This window comes from Populus euphratica, unplaced genomic scaffold (genome assembly GCF_000495115.2).
Source record: "Populus euphratica unplaced genomic scaffold, PopEup_1.0 scaffold224.1, whole genome shotgun sequence".
NCBI classification, from domain to species: Eukaryota; Viridiplantae; Streptophyta; class Magnoliopsida; order Malpighiales; family Salicaceae; genus Populus; species Populus euphratica.
The window spans coordinates 282,993-304,618 of NW_011500106.1; the positions used below are offsets into that span (position 1 = coordinate 282,993).

At 33.0% G+C, this 21,626-nt stretch overlaps 1 protein-coding gene across 1 annotated transcript; it reads left to right on the forward strand.

Annotated features, from left to right (window-relative positions):
• Positions 1-239: 239 nt before the first annotated feature.
• LOC105109649 (N-alpha-acetyltransferase 16, NatA auxiliary subunit-like) lies at positions 240-14,748 on the forward strand. The gene is made up of 26 exons (XM_011004420.1): positions 240-520; positions 1,396-1,474; positions 2,334-2,416; positions 2,525-2,674; positions 3,917-4,032; positions 4,294-4,399; positions 5,752-5,823; positions 5,917-6,032; positions 7,168-7,297; positions 8,071-8,148; positions 8,239-8,292; positions 8,402-8,472; positions 9,153-9,207; positions 9,292-9,387; positions 9,870-9,998; positions 10,120-10,202; positions 10,291-10,521; positions 11,423-11,555; positions 11,639-11,746; positions 11,877-12,008; positions 12,397-12,453; positions 12,625-12,722; positions 12,826-12,884; positions 12,965-13,076; positions 13,220-13,320; positions 13,972-14,748. The coding sequence occupies exons 1-26, from the start codon at positions 470-472 to the stop codon at positions 14,172-14,174; spliced, it is 2,703 nt and encodes a 900-aa protein (XP_011002722.1). The 5' UTR covers positions 240-469; the 3' UTR covers positions 14,175-14,748.
• Positions 14,749-21,626: the final 6,878 nt, after the last annotated feature.

The window sequence follows — 21,626 nt, forward strand, 5'->3', positions numbered from 1 at the left end:
TAATTTTAATTTTAAAATTAAAACCAAACCAAATCTATTTCAATTTATAGTTTTGAAAGTTGATTTAATCTATTTTTTATGTCAATTATTTTAGTTATTTTTTTTTAATTTTCTTGGTTTATCAGTTTTGTTGAATACCCCCCCTGCTCATTTCTACACGGTAATCGAGTCCTTTCCCTTCCCTTCCCTTCCCTTTTACAAGTGGTAAAATTCAGGAACAATTCATTTTTTAATTCTAAGGTTCTTTCTGACAGTAGGGTTGCATTTGCCCATATTCCCTTGCATTGCACCAGATAAACGCCACCATTCATCTCTCTCCGTCTCCACTTCGCAGCTCTCTCTACTTCAATAATAATAAGAAAAAAACATTAACAAAACGACACCAAACCCTAATCACCAATCTTTCTCTTAACTCTTATCTTTTTCTTTCTGTAAAACCCTACCTTTTCTCAATCATTGACAAAAAAAAATGGGAGCTTCTCTGCCTCCCAAAGAGGCTAACCTCTTCAAGCTCATCGTCGTATGCCACCGATTCTCAATCTCTTTCTCTTACTGTATCCGTTTGTGTATCTATAAGTGTACTTTATCCTTTCAGTTCTACAAATAATAACTGTACGATCATAATCGAATTACAATAATGATGCATTTGTTTCTTACTCTCGACTGCTTATGGATTATTTTGGAATCAGGGAGATAGAGGGTTTAGGGCTTTTTTGGTGTTTTATAAATAAATTCGGAAACAGTGCCGTTTAACCAATTTGTGCCACTTGAAATTGAATTTCAAGTGAGGGTATTTGTTGTGAGTGGGAATATTTCAATCTGCTTGTTTCATGATTATTGATGGCTTGTTCCGTATGTCAATGGTTGAAATGTTGATTTTTCTTTTTTTAAATTCCTCCTGTGCTTCTGTTTGTTAATGCCATTTTTTTTCTATGCATGAAAGAAGTGACTGCATGCGGGTGGAACACACCCATTAAGTGTTGATACAGCACTTCACTTCAATAAATTCAAACTATAAACTCGATGGCAATTCGTATTCTGAGTTGAAGATTAAACTTTGTTGGTATTGTTATTTGGATTGTGCTCGCCTTCTAAATCTGTTTTGTGAGAAAGTGTTATTTATTCGAGGCTAAAATTCAACAATTTTCTTTTCACCATGTGGTATATAATTGCCTATAAGGTGTCTTGTCTGTTTGTCTGGCTATATTAAGCTTTTGGCTGAACCACAATCGTGCATCTGTGGAGTCAAGGTGCAGTAAATTGCCATGGCCTTCATTGACATCTTATTATAGCTAGATTATTTAGAAGAACAAAATTATCTATATAATTACCATGAGGTCCATGTGATGGATTCATTTATTTGAAAAAGTAATGCATTTCTTTCAATTGGTGCAGAAATCATATGAAAGTAAACAGTACAAGAAGGGACTGAAGGCAGCAGATACTATCTTGAAGAAGTTTCCAGACCATGGAGGTATTGTTCACTTGTAATGTTAAAAAAGTTATGGTTTTGAAGGTCAGATTTATCTAGCATTCCTTTGATGAATGAATCTCATGAGTTTGAAAAAGAATGTGATGATTACTGTTGGAGAAAAAAATGCTGAAGATGTTGTGGGTCAAATAGATTTTTTTTTTATAGGTGCAAAGATTTTTTATTTTTTGTTTTAATTTGCATGATGAATGAATTCCTTAGCTGTAGTGGTGTTGGAAGTCCACTGCTGGCTGCTTAGGGGCATTTTTTTTTGAATTAAAATGACTAGAACAACAATGATGAGATTCTAGGGTTCTGAAATTCAGACTAATTGTTAAGAGAAACAAGTGCAATAGAAAATAGAGGCTTTTAGGATCCTACCTTTAGGTTTCTGGTTCCTAGGAATCTCAGTAAAGATTCATTTCATCACGTAGTTACTAAGAATAAATCCTTTTTTTTTTGTCCTGGCCACAAATGTGGGATCTGCTGGCTTTGCAACCAGCAAAAATTTGGTTCTCATTTTTTTTATTACATTGTACTGTTTATGGTTGGGTTGCTGTTAAACCTTTCATTATGATATGCTTCAAGACACATCTGGGATTTGTTCACCGTTGAATTCATAATATAAGACATCATAATTGAAAAAAGGCTTTTGAAATGGTAAAGATGTAGGTATTGCCTATATAGGAACTGAAAATATGGTTGTTTATCTCTTTTAATGACGCATATAATTTTTATTCCATCAGAAAATTTGCTCTTTGGATTTTTCTACTCCTTTGACTTTTTAATCACTTACCAGATTTCAGTGCATTCTTTCATTTTAACTTTTTTTTTTTTGAATTTTGTTTCTCTTGATTTGCAGAAACTTTATCAATGAAGGGTTTGACATTAAATTGCATGGATCGAAAATCTGAAGCATATGATCTTGTTCGACTTGGCCTAAAGGTTGATATGCTCTCCTTATTAGTATAACATTTAAATTAACATTTCTTTCCTTTTTTCATCTCATCTTTGCAATGCAATTTTGTGTTTCTGTTTGTTTCTTTAATGCAGAATGACCTTAAAAGTCATGTTTGCTGGCATGTTTATGGCCTTCTTTACCGCTCTGACCGAGAGTATAGGGAGGCCATCAAATGCTATCGAAATGCATTGAGAATAGATCCAGACAATATTGAAATACTGAGGGACTTGTCACTCTTGCAGGTATAACTTGGCCTTGTTAATCCATGCCAGATGACTTTTTTCTCTTTATGTAGTTTTTCCTTGACTAGAATTTTTGGGATTGTATAATCAAGAGCCATTGATACTTGCTCAGATTTTACTGTCTCTATTATATTGATGGACTCCCTTTGCCGACAAGCAATAATTCTAGTGGTTCTATAGATGTGGTGTTTCCCTTTGTACACACTTCTTTTGTTCCTTGGTTTGGTTATGATATCCAAATGATGCCATGCTTTCATTTCTTATAATGGCTGCTGATGTTTAATAAACCATGTCTTGTTACTGAAGTTGATTTTCTGAGGTCGAGATGGTGTTCTTGTGCTTATTAATTTACTTACTGCCTATTTCAAGTCTTTGGAAAACTGTTCTACCTTCACGACGTGATAGTATGCCACAGAAAACCGCAACTTGTTTTACCCATGCATCTTGTTCTCTATAATTTGTAAAAGACAAGATAATTAATCTTTTGGTCTCATGCCACTATAAGTGATAGTTGCTCCTCTGTAGCTCACAATTGGAAAAATACATGTAGATGGTCGATGAGACTTTAACTATTTAATATGGTGGACATGAGTTCTTTGTGGTCACAAGTTCTTTCACTTGCCATCACTACAAGTCTAGAAAGAACTAGGGAATGTTTTAGCAAATTGTTTTTACTTTGTAATGTGCTGTTTTTCTTGGAATAGCAAGAGTGCACTATCCAAGAGTCCTGGAAGTAGATAGAAATTCTTAAGCTGGCGAGTGAAATAAAAGGAAAAAAAAGAATTAAAATTAAAATATGGTTATAAAAAGTAAAACATTGATAAAGTTTAAAGAGGATCCAAGAGAAACTCAAAGTTCAGCTCATGCATCAAAAGTTTATCACTATCAAAAGACTGCTCAATGTGCACGAGTGTGTAGCATGTTGAGAGGATGATTTAGGGAGCACAGGTGTAGGAATGGTAAAAGATGGCCCATTCTGCTGTCTCTATACCTTCACATAGAACAACATGTTTCACAACACTTTTTTTATCCAAAAAAGCAGATGTAGGTACTCCTACCAACCAAATACCCTGATAAGGAGTTCTAAGGAGCTAACCAGCTGTCATGGTTTTGCCACAGTTCAGTCATGTATGCTTAGCTTATAAGTCATGCCCTTTCCCTGCTCTTTTCAACACGCTGTTGATTGTTTGCTAATGTAAAAGCTGCTTGATAATAAGTTGAGACTTTCCTTTCATGTTGCAGGCTCAAATGCGGGACCTGACAGGTTTTGTTGAGACAAGACAACAACTTCTATCCCTGAAACCAAATCATCGCATGAACTGGATTGGCTTTGCTGTTGCCCATCATTTGAACTCAAAGTATGGACTTGATCGTGACACTTGAAGTTTGTTTTGAACTCAAATCTTGTTTTTTCATAAGAGATTATTAGGGATCTTTATGAATGTGAAATATTACAATAAAATTTTCACAGTCCAATTTTTGAATCACATCAAATTGTCTTTGAATTTCTGCTTGGCCCTTCATCTCCCTGACTTGAAAGTAGTAAGTTACAGTAATCTTGCATGATCTGCCTTTCTAATTTAAGTTTTCCCCTTGTGTTTTATTTTATTCTTTACCAGTGGTTCAAAAGCAGTTGAAATTCTTGAAGCATATGAAGGGACACTAGAAGATGATTATCCTCCAGATAATGAACGATGTGAGCATGGGGAAATGCTTTTGTATAAGGTAACACTATTGACTTCATACATATCTATTCTGTCATTTAGATCTTTTCAGTTGCTAACTCATTAATGTTTTACTTCTTTCCATGTGTTTCCTCTCCTCTGTAGATGCAAAACTGAATATGCAATAACACAGTTACTAGTTCATGTTGGCTTGAATAGTATTTACAATGACTTTGGACTTTGGGTTGTTGTGCTTCAAGATTTATTAGACCAGTGCAACTAAATCAGAATTTGTTGGAAGCTTTTCTTTGAAGCTGAAATTTAACATCTATTGTTTCTCAATGAAGTGTAAGACTGATTGTGGCTAATTATTAATATATTTCTTTGTCTTTATGCTTTTTCATATAAAATGCAATGCATGCCTATACTTAATTGCTGTCCATGAAGCCTTGTGGCCTTTCCTCCTTAAATTCAGTTGCTTGTAATGCCGAAGAAGTTAGCGGAAGTAAAACCAACCATCTATGATATAAACTTGAATATTTGAGCCAAATCATTGAGTTGAAGTTTATTTCTATCACTCAAGTTAGGGTTTTGAGGAACTCTTGTGGATTCCTACGTTCATAATCGTTGAATGCTCTATTTTCTGCATTTGCATTTTTGTGAAGTTTTCTAAATGAGAATGTGCTTTTCTTTCTACAAGTCTTCTGGAGCTGCTATAATGTGCTTGTGGTGATAGAGCATAACCATTGCTAGATCTAATATTTGAGTGTTTTGGTCTTCTTTTCTTTGTTGTTTCCTCCCTAGTTTACATTTAGGAAAGCAGTAACTTTGAACACACTTGACTTTGAAAAGGTTTCATTTCACATGATATATATATTTGTTTTTTTTTTTTTTTTTGGGGGGGGTGGGGTGGGGAGGTGATGATTTCAAGTTTGAAATGGATGCAGACATCAACTTTCCTAGTATGCTTTTGACTTTTAAAAGGTTACAGAGCAAGTTGTTGAGGTTGTGTCTGTACTTGAAGGGAAAACATTGCAAGAAATTTCTTTGATGGAAATTGGGGTTTGGGTTGGAAAAAGCCTGCATATTTGCAACTTGCTTTAATTCTTTTCAGATTGAAACATGAAAGTCTTGTTGTTAAGAGATTACGCATCTCATGTTACTTCTGAACTGCTATTCCTTAAATAGATAATCTGGCAAGCGTTGTGACCTATTGCTATTCATCTCGAATGGCATAGTGGTTTAGATTTGTTTTTCTTTTGATGCCTTCTTTTTTGCTAGAAGTGACCGCATGGGCTATTGTTTCATGTGATCTTCTTGAAATTTGTTTAAAACTTCCTTTCTGAACAGTAATATTGGTAGATCTCTCAGCAGTTTTGATGGTTATATAACAGTTTTTGATTGCCCTTCCAGATCTCGTTATTAGAGGAATGCGGTTCTCTTGAGAGAGCTCTGGAGGAGTTGGATAAGAAAGAGTCGAAAATTGTAAGTGTACACTTCATTTGTTGTTAGGGTAACTGCTTGGTGGGTCTTCTTGAGTCTCACTTAAATATTTACTTAGAGAAAGTTGATCTTCAGGTTGATAAAGTGACTCTCAAAGAACAAGAGGTTTCTCTATTAGTGAAGCTTGGCCGTCTTGAAGAAGGTGCTGAAGTGTACAGGGCATTACTTTCCATTAATCCTGACAACTACAGGTGACTTAAGATGCTTTACATTTCTGAGAAGAAAGTTAAGAGAATATAATCTAATAGAAAATGGCAGGATTGCTAGTAAACATATCAGTTCGTGATTTTGTGATTCCATCTATGAACTCAGCCACTGGTGTCTATTGCATTTATCATTTTTTTCTAAAACAAATTTGGTGATTTGGCATTGATAGCCTTCATTTTAATAACGAATCAAGAGTGTTTCATTATTTGAGAAATTGTCAATATTCTTATATCCACAAGAGTGGATGAGGATAGAAATCTGTGTTTGATGTTTTATCCATTGATCAGGTGCCTTCATATGGTCAACATCATTATTGATTGAGCTCTATTGCAAACATAAGTAACTATAGCTCTGTTGTGTCATTGTATGCAATCTCTGCATCTGTGATTAACCAGATTTTTTCTTTTTGTGATTCAAGATGGCTTTTTTTTTTTTTAACAGTTTTTTATTACAAATTAGGAGAAATTGCCTAAAAAATAAGGTACTATTTAATGTTGTCTACTTGTTTATTTTGGCCATTTAGCTATGAAATTAACCTCAGGACACCTTTATCTAGAGGCAAATAACTAAATTTTGCTTGTCTTTCTATTTAGTTTGTTTGTCATTGTTGTAGACAACATTTCCATTTCTTTTCCACATTGCTGTAGCTCCACCAGAACTCACTATTTTATTTAATATGCATTTCTTTAAAGAAACCATCTTCCTTTCTATTGATCATCTGTAACTGCTCTTGCAAAACCCATCTTGTACAAACTGATCAAGCTGCTCTACAAACCGTGTTCTTTGTGATTCTGCCTGATTTCTCACCTGATTCTGGAGAGTCTACCCATCCTGCACATTGACATATGATCCTTAAATTCTTGATTGTCTATGGTTTTGTTTTCCTTGTTCCTGTCTTTTCTGATAGTTGTTATTGCGATGAACATAAAGTTTTGAATGGACAGAATGCTGCTGTAGAAAATCTAATCTATACACGTTGGAATGGTGACCATATGATTAGATTAATGCAGACATGTTGCCTGTTTCTCAGTCTCTCTCTGCTGTCTGTGAATCTTGGCTTTTGCATTTATAGCTATAGTATGGGACCTAATGTTGTCGCAATCTTTTCTGGCTGTTCAGGTATTTTGAAGGTCTACAAAAATGTGTTGGGCTGTATTCGGAAAATGGTCTTTCCTCTTCTGATATTGATCAATTAGATGCCTTGTACAAATCACTTGGGCAGCAATATACTTGGTCATCTGCTGTTAAGGTGGGGGCATGTCCTTAGTTTTTGTGTCTGGAGATATTTACTGCTCTGCTTTTATGTGAAGTAGAAATTTTATGTCTAGCCTTTTATGTTAAAAAACTCCCCCTTTCCTCCCTGGTTTGAATCATTGTTTCTACCCCTTAACCTACCCTGCCCTTTATTACTTGAGCTAAAGGCCATTGGAATTCTGTAAAGGCTATCTACTATCAGGAAAATTTCGTGGAGTGTATTCTGAGGTGGTCAATGCCTGTGAGCTGAAATGATGTTGTTTATGCTAGTCTCTACAACTGTTAAAGCATTGCCCAATTTTCTCAAACCTCTTCTGCTTTGTGTGGTATGCTTCAAATTAAAACCATGAGAATTAAGACCCTGATCTCATCCAATCACTGAACTGCCTAAACAAAAATCTAAGAGAAACCAATCTGTTGTATGGTATATCTGAGAAATTCTTAATCATGGGTTGCTGTTGGTGGGACCTTGGTGATAGTACTTCTAAGGACAGCTTTCATTCCCTTTTTATTTTAAAGAAGTTAAAAAAAAAAGAAGACAAAATGAATAAAGTAAAACTCTTATGCTTTGAATGATGAACAAATCTCTATGCATTTGCTCATCTAAAAACACTCTTTTAGCATCATCTTCTATAATCGTTGTCTTTTTTTTTTTTTGTGGTCATCATTGTTTTTTTTTTTTCTCCTGAATATGTACACGCATGTATGCGATGTGATATATTTTGCTGGGTTACATTGTGGCTGCCACTTTTTTTTTTTTTTTTTTTTAGAATACCGCTTGATTTTCTACAAGGTGACAAGTTTCATGAAGCTGCAGATAACTATATTAGGCCCCTCCTGACGAAGGTATTCATAGTTGCACTTCAAGCAATTCTTATTGATTTTTTCTTATTTTTTTTTGGCTAGGATTATGTACGATCTTCTTGTTGTTCTTAGGGAGTTCCTTCATTATTCTCAGATCTTTCACCACTATACAATCACCCTGGAAAGGTGAGTTTTATTTCTTGTATGTTATTTGTGTACCTTTTGGAGGTTGTTTACTTGCACTGTTATGTTGTTTTTTGGTTAAAGGCACTTTTCTGTGGTTACTCTTATGCAGGCAGACATACTGGAGAAACTCATTCTTGAACTGGAGAATTCACTTAGGATAAGTGGGGGTTACCCTGGGAGGTAATTTATGCTTTGTACCTTTCAGAATGCAAGTTTTGTTAATAAATATGGTGCACAAACTTGAAATATAAAGGATGGAAGGGGAATTTCCTCAGGATATCTTTCAGTTTCTTCTAACTCTTTTGTTTATGTGTATGCTACATGCTTATAATACAATTTCAGAACAATTTTGTTTATAATAACTTGATTTGTTGTTCAAAGAAAAAAATAAAAATATAATTTGATTTGTTTTTTCGTTGATGGAAATTGAGAAGACAAAAAGGCACTAACAGCAATTTGATGCTCAGGCCTTGTTTTTGTCTTTTGTGGCTTACAAAAGCTGTTTTCTGCATCAAGCAACTGTAATCAAGTTTTATAATATCATAGCTCTTGGACTAGTAATTCATTGTGCTAACTTAATCTGCTGCATTTTAATACAATGAGTGTGGACCATAATGGAAAAATACATTTAGAATTTCCCCTTGCTTGTTTTGTTGCCTAGTACCTTTGGTACATTTAGGGGAACATGGACCTATCTATTAACGTGATCAAAATTACAGATTTGTATCTCATTAAAGAACATGTGCGATTGTTACCGATAATTTAGTGTCCTTACTTTCTTATTTTTCTATAGCAAGTTTCATTTTGTTTTTGTTGTTTGCCTTTTTTCACATCCTTTTGTATTTCTTTCACATATGCAGGCCAGAAAAAGAGCCTCCTTCAACACTTATGTGGACCTTGTTTTTCTTGGCTCAGGTTGACTACCATCAAATAGCTTGCTGTTATTGTTATGTCCCTCTGATGCTTTCTAATAATTTATTCTGTTTTTCTTTACTGCAGCATTACGACAGACGGGGACAGTATGATGTTGCTCTGAGTAAAATTGATGAGGCTATAGAACACACTCCAACTGTGATTGATTTATATTCTGTCAAGGTTGATTTACACCTACCATCTGTAAACTTTTATGTCCAAGGTTCCATTGATCAGTCTCATTTTGCCACCTCTATATTTTAATTTTTGAAAGCTCTCCTCTTGGTTTCCTATTTGGAAAGGAATTATTAATTCTTTGATAGTTAACATTTTGGACACTCTTTGCTTCCGAGCAAGTCTTGAAATTTTGCATCCAATATAGCCTGAACAGGTAGCATATTCTTGCCTCTGTGTTGTTTACCATTTGTGTGATAGTCGAGGTTTATGATATACCCTCATTTTTTTATGGGTGTGGGGTCAGCACCTAGATGCGTTTTTTCCTTCCTTTATTGGATTGATACAACTTTCACCATATAATGCTGTCTTTAGTGTGCAATAACACTTAGAGAAAGGCATGAATGCATGAAATTCTTTTTTTTTTTTTAGAAACTACAAACTGTTGGGTTTTGATGTCATCACTCTGTTTTGGCATCTCTCAATCACAGAGCCGTATTTTGAAGCATGCCGGTGATTTGCGAGCTGCTGCCACATTGGCAGATGAAGCTAGATGTATGGATCTTGCAGATCGATATATAAACAGTGAATGTGTTAAACGTATGCTGCAGGCTGATCAGGTGTGGAAGCTGCATTTGTCTTAATTCTGGATCTTCCTGTTATTGTTGGTTTATGGTGTTTTCTCTGCTTGTTTGTGCATGCTGTGCTTTATATGCATTATATGGAAATCTTTTCTTGAAGGTGGCTTTGGCAGAAAAAACTGCTGTTTTGTTTACAAAAGATGGGGATCAGCACAATAACCTTCATGACATGCAGTGCATGTGGTCAGTCTATGTTTAATTTTTGTCACAAAATTTTTCTAGAAGTAGGATATTTTGATTCCATTTTGAGTGTTGTATAATAATTGCTAAGGTATGAACTCGCATCTGGTGAGAGTTACTTCCGTCAAGGTGATCTTGGTCGGGCTTTGAAGAAGTTTTTAGCTGTGGAGAAGCACTATGCAGATATAACTGAAGATCAATTTGACTTCCATTCCTATTGTTTAAGGAAAATGACTCTACGAGCCTATGTGGCAATGCTCAAATTTCAAGATCGTTTGCATTCACATGCATATTTCCACAAAGCAGCAGCTGGAGCTATCAGGTGAAATATTTTTGCTGGAACCTAGATAGAGATTTCTGATTTTTTAATTAGCCTACTTGTCCTTATTTCTTCCCTCTTGCTTCAGCTTGAGTCAGAATGCATCTTTACATGCTTTCCTTTTCTTATGCACGTGCTGCACAGACTTTTTCCATTGTCTGAAATGGTTTGTGTTGGTTTCCTTGAGCATTATGGAGGGGGGAAGGGTTCTCTGGGAAAGATAAACTGTAGGTTATGAATATTGATTAACCATTTATCCAATTCTCCAAATTGAGTTGTCACTCTAGATTTGTATTGGTTTAGAATTTTGTCTTTTGGATGGTATGGCTTTTACTGGATATCAAGCTAGACAAGGTATGCCTTTTCTTTTGTTTTTCTCCAAGTTGTTCCTTTATAGAATTAAATGAAGGTGTTTGCATTCGGTTGTTCATTGTTTACCCTCCTTGAAAACTTGGAGTGCTAGCATAAATAATACAATCACAAATACCTTGCCTAGGCTGCTGGATGCCATGGTCAGAACTGTTGTGATGACAACTTGATTTTGTCAGTTGGCCTCTTTAAGTCATGTACTTATCCTTCATGTCTTGCTTTTGGGGTTTGGAAACATGGGCTAAGTTAACTGAATATGGAACAATCAAATCCCGTTCTGCCTTTGTGCAGGGTATTCTTCAGTATGTCCTTGGTTTTGCAGTTAAATTATAGGAACACCACGCCCATATGGTTTTCAGTGTGGATTGCATGTCATTTCACATGAGCTGTGCCTCATGCATTTGTCTTATGGATGTGTTTATGTCAGTTGTATTTTCTATAGTTGATTGAATGCCATCTCATTCTTGTAAACCTCTTTGAATTATTATTTTTTGTTGTTATATTCACTGGTGTGGAATATGGGTTTCAAATGCAGATGTTACATAAAATTGTTTGACTCTCCTTCAAAGTCAACAGCTGAAGAAGATGATGAAATGTCAAAGTTGCCTCCATCTCAGAGAAAGAAGATGAGGCAAAAACAGAAAAAGGCAGAAGCCAGAGCTAAGAAAGTATGTTAATAATCAGCCTCTCTGAGTCTGGGCTCCTTTCTGTTATTATAATTTTCATTCTATTGTCTTATATTCCATTCTAGGAGGCTGAGGTGAGAAATGAAGAATCAAGTGCCGGTGGTGTTTCTAAGTCGGGTAAGCGGCATGTTAAACCTGTAGATCCAGATCCAAATGGGGAAAAATTATTGCAGGTTGCTTCTATTTCCTAGCTGTTTGTTTTCTCGTAGGTTTTTATTTTTTAATGCTTCAAGGCTTCTTAGGCTTCAAAGTACAAAGTACACATCATGAATAACAGTTTGATGTGGACATTTTTTTTTTCAGGTGGAAGACCCATTGTTGGAAGCTACTAAGTACTTGAAGCTGCTTCAGAAACATTCACCTGACTCTTTGGAGACACACTTGCTTTCTTTCAATGTAAATATGAGAAAGAAAAAAATTCTACTCGCTCTTCAGGTATTTCTCTTCTGAAACTTTACTTGGTCACTATTTTTCAACCCTTTCCATTTTCCTGTGTTGACCACTTAATGTCTACTTAAGCGGGACTGTGGAGGTAATATTGGCAGAAAACACTGATGTTATTGAGTCCAAATGGCATAGAGCAAATCTTCCATCAATAATAAATAACCAAGTTAATAGTACTTAAAGCTATGGTGATTTTTAACTTTCTGAACAGAATAAGTTATATGTGAAACTCAACTGCTATAGTTAGGTTGGTTAAGTCATTTAGTGAGGTTTTCAGTATGAATTTAATGATGCTTTCTATTGGATGGCACTTTTGTACATTTGCATTTACTACTGGTAATTTGGTGTGTTAATTTTTTTTCCCCTTTCTTCCCTGAAGGCTGTAAAGCAATTGCTAAGGTTGGATGCTGAAAGTGCTGATTCCCATCGCTGCTTGGTATAGGACCCTCTATCATGCAATAGTCCTATTAACCTTGACTGTGTTTTTGAAATACTGTATTTTATGTGTCCAGATACTGGTATTACCTGTTAGTAATATGCATGTACTGCTGGTTAGAGGACACCCTTTGTTTTTTTCTGTACTGATTGTGAACTTAATGTGCTGCAGGTTAGATTCTTCCATACAGTGGGCACAATGACTGCTCCCGTGTCAGATACTGAGAAACTTGTTTGGAGTGTCTTGGAAGCAGAGCGTCCATTGATTAGGTTCTCTTGCAATTTGCCCTTTCTTTTTCATAATATAATGTTTTCTGCTCCCTTCTATTAGTTTTAAATTACATATTAAGGTTTGCTATGTTTATTCTTGTAGTCAATTGCATGAGAAATCTCTCACTGAAGCAAATATGATTTTCTTTGAAAAACATGAAGGTAATCTTTCACCTCATGTGGCACATTTGTGCAACTATATCTGTATAGAATTGACATGTTGACTTTTTTCGTTCCTGCAGATTCTTTAATGCATAGAGCTGCAGTGGCTGAAATGCTATCTGTTTTGGAACCTAACAAGCAACTAGAGGCTGTTAAATTAATTGAAGATTCAACCAACAACCCTGCACCAATGTAATCCTCAGTAATCTGAGTTCCTTTCTTTCCATTAATTTGTTTGTACTACTTTCTTTTTTGGACCTGGACTTGCACATCTTTGTTGCTGACGCGAAACTGAATCTGTATCTATATTTCCCTGTTTTTTTTCTTACCAACAGAAATGGAGCACTTGGACCAGTCAATGAATGGAAACTCAAAGACTGTATTGCTGTCCACAAGCTCCTAGTAGAAGTTCTTAATGACGCAGATGCTGCATTGAGTAAGTAAAATTTTCCAGTGAGGCCAGAATTTGAATATGCGCATTATCTAGTCTATAAGCCGTGCAAACAGCGACAGAATTAGTCATTCTTTTCATTTTATTTTTGTTAATGCTTTTCTTATTTGCAGTACAAAAGTCTTAGACACATGGTGTATCTTTGGCGGCGGTGTTAATATTTTATGAAAACATTTTTTCCATTTCCTTTTTAATTTTAACTATCGAGAGAGGTTTGGTCTCCAGGTCATCTTTCTTGCTTCTTCCTTCTGTCTGCTAAGTTGCTATGTGCTTGTTTACTTTTCTCATGGATAACTTGTTCGACTTAGATTCTCTATCTACATGTCTCACTCCCTTCTAATTTATCAGTTTCTTTTGCCATGTTGTGAGCTGTGTCCTTGATTAAAAGGAAAAATGCACTTTTGAATCTTTGGGAATCCAAATATGCATGTCTGTCTTTTCAAATTATCTGTTTTGTGACATTTTTTTTTTTGTCTGTCAGACCAGCTCAAGATGGATTTTACCTCCTGAAACTTTATTGCTAGGAATGTAATAAACTTTAGAACCAGGGAGATGTTTGAAACATGCAAATAGTATTCCATAATATAGATGCTAAAATTTATTTTGCTGCTCGATATTGAATTTGTTCCTTCGCAGGGTGGAAATTGCGTTGTGCCCAATACTTCCCTTGCTCAACATACTTTGAAGGCAAGTGCAGCTCTGCTGCATCCAATTCAGTGCACGGTCAGATTGCCAAGAACCCTGGGAATGGGGGCTCAAACCACGCAGATGGTGGTGAAAGTGCAGATTTTGTTGAATCAAATGGAAAGCTGGAAACTTTCAAGGATCTTACCATCTGAACATGAGGCCAAATGAACGTATCAGCGAACATGCAACTGCAGTTTGTGTTAGTCGGTAGATCAGATCATCAGGTGGCAGCGGAAAATTATACTCCAGAGGATTTTTAGTTTGCAGCTCATCGGGGAGCATTCTTGTGAGGTTTTGTGCTAGTCATGTCATTCCTCGATTGTTGCTTTGAGATCAAATTTTTTGATTTTCACCGGTTCTACCACGCCTTATTCTGAGATGCATTTCTTTGCAAATGTGTATAACATACTTCTATTGTGTTTTGTTTAGGGTTGATTTCTTTCAATTCAACTCACCACTTGGTGAGATGTTAGACAAGGGTGGCATTGGCTCTGTGGGTTTGACAGCATTTGAGGTTATTTTTATCTCTAGGTCAGGTAGCGCTCTGAAGTTTTTTCAGAGCAATGGTTTACATCTGATTAGCATGGAACAATTTCTCATAGAGCTGATCTCTAGAGCATGCTGTACCCTTTCTTTTAACCGTTATTTGATTTGTAAATGCTACATATTGTTAAAAATTTTGCTACAAGATTCATCAATAACCGTAGTTTTTATCGATTTGGCTGATCCTGGGCGTTCAAAATTTGATATTACCTTTTTTTTTTTTTAAAAAAAAGAATTCAACCGGAACCTGTAATTGTGGTTCTATTAAAGTCGAGAATGCATGCCCAAATTACTGACCTTCGCTGTGGTTTCTGGCGGAGTACCAACAGATACTCAAGGAGGATACGAGCGGACGGGAGATCAACGTGTTCCGTTTTGGCATATTATGGTATCTTTCGTGTGGAAGGAAAAAAGTGATGCAATCGTGGTTGTCATGGTGTCGCAGACCAGTAGTATAGCTGGCTGTTGCGGGTTCCATGGTCAGGTGTAACTATACAAAAATATTTTTGGATGTTGTTTGAGTTATACTATAAATAAATGATATTAGTACTTTGACTACTTTCTACTTTAAAAATACATAAATAATCATTTCAAACATGTTCATTGTATCATTAGACATCATAGAATTAATCACTTGAATATTCAAAATAAGCGTTTTAGTAGGCTCTCATTTTATAATGCATGTTGGAATCTCATACAACTTTAATCAAATCAAAATAACGGTTTTGTTGCAGGTCTAGAGTAAAAATATATTGAAAGTGTGTGTACGCAGTCTTTGTGTTTGTGAGGATTTATGAAAGAAACAAAAAACCCAAATCATGTTTTTTTTATTTATTTCCAAGAACTGTAATTGTGTTTCATGCCATTCATGAACAGCTAGAGTTTGATTTTTAAGAATAAATTACAAAACGGAGCACAGCATAACGGGAGAAGAATAATATTTAAGAATTCATAACCAGACAAGTATACTAGCATGTTACCACCATTGACGAGCAAACCTCTATAAAAAAAAATAAAAGAAGACCCTGATGATTTTAATTGTGAATTGATGCCTCTACTGATCACAAATCCAACATCTGATATATAACAATGTAAATGAGGGATAACCATGTGAAAGAGTTACACGGATTTCGATACAAAAATAATAACACCACATATAATTCACGCTTTGATTTTGAATTCCTTACTTTTAATGGAGACATGCACATTGATTTCCTTACTTTCAGATTTAGGACTATATACTTATATATTATCTTATTAAAAATTTAAAATTCACTAAAAAATCTAGGTACACAGAACTAGACTTTTATTGTAAGTCTGATATTCTTTATTTAATCTAAGCTCTAAACACAATCCAACTAACCTAGATATTTAAAAAAAAAAAGTTATTAAGAACTTTGTTTTATTTGTTTTTTCTCCTTTTTTTTTCTCTTTGCTGTGATCTCCTCTTTAAAAACAAGTAAGTATCTTTCTCTTTTATTATTTTTCTAGTAAGAAATTGTTTGTGGAAGGATTAACCAGGAGTAAGGTTTTATTGAGATTTGAATATTGAATGTTTTAAAAGATTTAAATTGATCTAATCTAAGCTCAAGATTTAGTTTAAATATAACCTAACTAACCTAGGTATTCTAAAAAAAAATTATTAAAAACTTTGTTTTATCTTTTTTCTTTTCTCATTATCATGACCTCCTTTTTAAAAACAAGTAAGTATCTTCCTCTTTTATTATTTTTCTAGTAAGAGATTGTTTGTGGAAGGATTAACGAAGAGTAAGGTTTTCTTGAGATTTGAATATCAAATGTTTTAAGAGATTTAAATTAATGTTAGGGTGTTAGTCCTGTTCAAAATCAGTATGATATACTGTCTGGATTAAAGGTTTTTGAAGAACAAAATTGATTAGGACATTGTTTATCGAAGGATTAAGCAAATCAATTTGCTTATTGTTATCGATCTATGGGTGTCATTTAATTTCTAAGATATATTTCATTACCTTATATTAATATATTTAGTATGTATATTTATATCAAGATATATTAATTTGTAAATTATTAATATCTAAGATGTATGTTAAATGTTATTCCCTTGCTAAGTTGATTGAATTAACCTCTCTATTTTTTTAATATTATTTTAGTTTTTGTTAGCAGGTAGACTTTGTTGAGTGTTTTTGCTTTTTCAGTTTTAATCGGTATGCCTTACTTATTTTGCAATATTTTTTTTTAGTTTTTAATTTGATGTCTTATATGCTTTATTATTACACTGTTTTAATCAAGTTTGAATTTTAAAAATATAGTAAGTATTATTAATTATTTGTTTTGTTTCATCTGATGATAAGAATTTTTAAAATATTATTTGATTTTATTAATTCTAAAAAATATAATATTTTAAAAAATATTAAAACACAGTGAAATGGAGGGGAGATTTTTGTAGAGTCACAAAAAGACAATAAAAATCACCATACTAGCCTAACTTATCCACTGTAGCCATCCCTTATATTATTCTTATCATTGGAAGGATCTAGAGGTGTGGTATCGATCCATATTTAAAAACATGGCCAATAATATAAATAAAATCTTAACCGTTAAAGGTGTAGGTTAGGTTTGGTTTTTAGAGATTATCAGTTTAATTTTTATAAATTTTAAGATTATTGGAGATTTATATGGTTTTTAACTTCAGAATTCGTGGAATTAGTTGAGGTGCATATAAACTGATCTAGATATCTATATTAATTTAAATAAAAATAAAAATAAAATCTTATTAAAATCAATATTCTTTAAGAAAATGTTCCATTCTATCATATCATATGAATTATTTCCATATAAATTAATAATATTCATACAATATTATGTTACCTAAAAAAGTAAAAGAACCAGGCTCCATACCAATAAGTTACAAAGAGAATGATGTTGAGAATTTATGCTTGAGCTCCTTTACTTTTCTCTCATTTTACACATAGTTACAGGTTTTAATTGAGCTTCTTTCTTGTATTGAATATTTTCTCAAGAAACAAATAATTATGGAATTGCCTAATAAATCCGATTATCAATCTTTTAACTAAATTTAACTATGTTCAAGAATTCATAATTGATTATGAACCCCCTATTCTTATTCTTAGGGGTCCCCTTATGAATAGGGGTCCATCCTCAAGAATTCATTCTTGAGGATGGACCCCTATTCATAAGGGGACCCCTAAGAATAAGAATAGGGGGTTCATAATCAATTATGAATTCTTGAACATAATTAAATTTGATTAAAAGATTGATGATTGGATTGATTAGACCCTTTAAGGCATTATGAAATTACAAAAACCAGCCAAAAGTTTAAAGATTTAACAAAAACTCCTCCAAATCTTATAAAATATCACAAAACCACCTTTTATACCCCAAAATGCCATTAATTACTATTAAAAAAGATAGTCAAATTAAGATCTTAAGAGAATTAGAGAAATAAAAAAAATGGTGCATGATTTTCTTAGTGCGTGAACAATATTAATTTGAGATAATGATAACTATAAAGAATGCAAAAACAAATAAACCATGCAATTTATTTTTCAATTAATTCAATATTAAAGGATAAAATCAATAAAAAACTATTATAAACAATTAATGAACCAAAAACCATAAAAGCATACCTGGTCAGCGAGTAAACTCATCAAACCTATGAACCGAGTAACCCGAGCTAGTACGCTAAACCTGTGAATCGAGTTATGAACTCTAGTAGGATTATAATTTTTTTTCAAAATTATTTTTTATTTAACTACATGATAAAAAAAATATATGATCACAAAATAAAACACCAACCTAATACAGAGATGCTGTAAGAAAATAAGCAACAAATGAAGATTAAAATATTAAACATCACAACATGAGTAATTAACCTTGTTGTTTTTAATACATTTCTCTATCAAAATAAATTTGTAATAGAAACCGACACATAAATAAGATTTATTGAATAAAACAAAATACAAGGATACACATATAAAAAATCTTATAAAAACTCAATATTAAAAATAAATAAATTTAATCTATATAAAATTAAACAAATCACAGATGAATTATACATATCTTTTTAAAAACTAAAAACATCCAATATCATTAAAAAATCTCTAGCAACACCTAGCCTGATTTTTCTTCTTGTTTTTTTTTTTTAATTTTAATTTTTTTAAACAATGTTAATATTTTTTCAAATAAATTCAAATTAAAAAATATGACTTAATTACCCTTTAAAGAGAGTTTTTAAATCAATATTTAAGATATCTTTAGATTTTTTTCTTTTTAAAGCATAATAAAATAACTAAATTACCCTTAAAACATGATTTTTTAAACATGCATCTAGGGGCTTTTTCATATTTTTCATGCTAGTCTTTTAGTTATAATTAAGTTGATTAAAAAGATATTTAACATTTTACTAAGTATAAAATATTATTTACATACAAAAAATGGTTGGCATGTCCAACACACATGCCACTGCAAGTAATATGCCCATGCCCTTCGAGCAATGCGTGAGGCTTCTCTTGGAGGCTAAACATTGACTTTTATGGTGGTGTTGAGAACAACATAATTGATGGGGTGGCTTCGATAGACTATTTTTCTTCTCCTCCCTATTTTCTCTCTTCTCACCTTATGTTTTATAACTACCATTTCAAAAATTAAATGTGTTATGCTAGTTTGTATCGATTTTGATTATTATTTTTTTGATTGCTATTTGTTTTGCTTTTAATAATTTTTAAAGTAGATTTTGTTTTTCAATTTTGTCCTTGAAAATTTGATTTTATTTAATTTTTATATCCAATTTGGTCCTTATTTTTTATTGCAATTTTGTTTTCTTGATTTTTTTTTAATTTCATCCCTCATTGTTTTGTTTTATTTGATTTTTATACCATATTTGGTCCTTATTCTTTTAATTTCTATATTTTTTTTAATAATTTTGATGATTAAGAATTTTGCTTCTTAACATTTTCGTGTTTGCTTTCTATAAGGTAATTCTAGTTTCATGACTTAGGTCACGAGTTTTAAAAATTAGCTCGATTTGACTTTGATCTTTTTTAGGTTATTTTTGTAAGTTTATTTTTTTTTTCAATTTTATCCTTCAATATTAGATTATTGGGTTTTGAGCTTCATGATTTTTTCTGTTTTTCTTTCTATGGACTTATCCTAATCTCATGTTCTGAATCGTGGGTTAGTAGAGGTACCCGAGTTAACTCAGGTTTTTTTGATGTTGTTTTAATGATTGCTTTTTAGTTTCATCATTCATTATTTTGTTTACTTGAGAGATAACCTCCATTGTTTTATTAAATTTATTTTGTATCAGGATTCTGGTCTCATGATCGTGCTATAAATTTGGCAAGTTAACTTAAATTGAGTTTTTTTAATCTATTTTTTTCTAGTTCATCCTATATTTGATTTGTTAGTAATTAATTTTTTTTACTTTTCTCTTAATGATGATATCTTATTCGGATTTGATTTTTTGCTTTGTTATTGAATAAGATTGCTTAGATATTTTAAAAATATTTAGAAAGTATCTTTAAAAAAATATCCGGTTCATCCTATATTCAATTTTTTTTATTAGTCATTGTCATTTTCTTTGGATTTTTTTTCTAATTATATTATTAAATCAACCAAACTTATTAAGTCCATTCGAATCAATGATCCAAGTCTCACATTTGTTTTGTTTCATTAAAAACACTATAATCATTTAGCCGTGTTTTTTTTTATATTAACACAAATTTAAACCGGCTTGTAGCAAAGTGATGACCACCTATCTAGTTATTAAAAGAAGCTAAAACCCCTTCAAAAAACATTATAGCTCCACACACAAAAGAAAAAAAAAACATTATTCACTTGAATAGAATAATGATGATTTTTGATTAGTACTTAAAAGTGCATTTTTATCATGGTTTTATATCATCATTTTGCACTTGAAGTATCAATAACTCCTTAACTAAAATATGTTTTATAATAATGTATCTAATAATATAAGATACCTATAAATTGTGGTAAATGTCTATTTTTAATGCAGGCCTATCACAGAAATGAAAGGATTGATTGATGACTTGAAGAACTTAAATTGCATGGATAAAGAGATGGTCAAACTTAGAGAAGAGATGTCGGTGCAATCCAAACCGGAACACTGTTCGGTAATTGGGCCATATCTGGAGCTACAGATCTCAGATTTAGGTCCAATTTATATGGATGGAAAGGTAAGACATAGGCCTACAACTTTCATATGGAGCCCAAGATCTAAAAAGGCCATTATCAAGTCCAAATTGTAGCAACAACAAAGAAGCCCGAATCTGTCTTCCAGCCCGAGCACTGTTCGGTATTTTGGCCATATCTAGAGTTCTAGAAGTCCAAATGAGCTGAAATTTTTACACAAGAAAGCTGAGACAATTGCCTACAACTTTCATGTTTACAACTGGCTCCAATTTTGACGTTATCAATGACGTTTTGGGCAGACAAGAGAAGATAAGGATTGTCACCAAGTCAAAAGTTGGTCACCCACTTATCAATTAGTCATCAAATCAATAGTTCCCATTTTTGGCCTATAAAAGGAGGCATTTGCCATGCATTTAGGCATCTTGATTTCCAGATCAAGATCATGCTCTTCCTTTCTCTCTTTGTATTTTTTATGCTTTGTTTTCATTAATATTAAGTTTATGCCTTTCATTTCCTTTCCTTTACTTAGTTAACTTTTATGTTCTTATTTTGTTTATCTATTTTGCTTTCTTTCATTATGTCTAGCTAAGTTAATTATGTCAAGGTGAAAAGGTTACACTAATGGTGTAAGAATAAGTATAATGTAAACTTAATATGGACTTTAATGTTTGATACTAACATGTTTTATATTTGCTATCTTGTTCACTCTTTAATACTTTGCTTGTTAAATGACTAATCTTGATTTATGTTACATAACACTTGGTACAACAAATGTTTGGCACTTTCATAGCCCATAATGTATGGTATAACCGACACCTGAGCTATGAAAGGAACTTGATTTGTTGTTAACATAAGTTATAATCATGAATGCTTGACGAGATTTACAAGTATTAGCATTAATTGAATAAGAT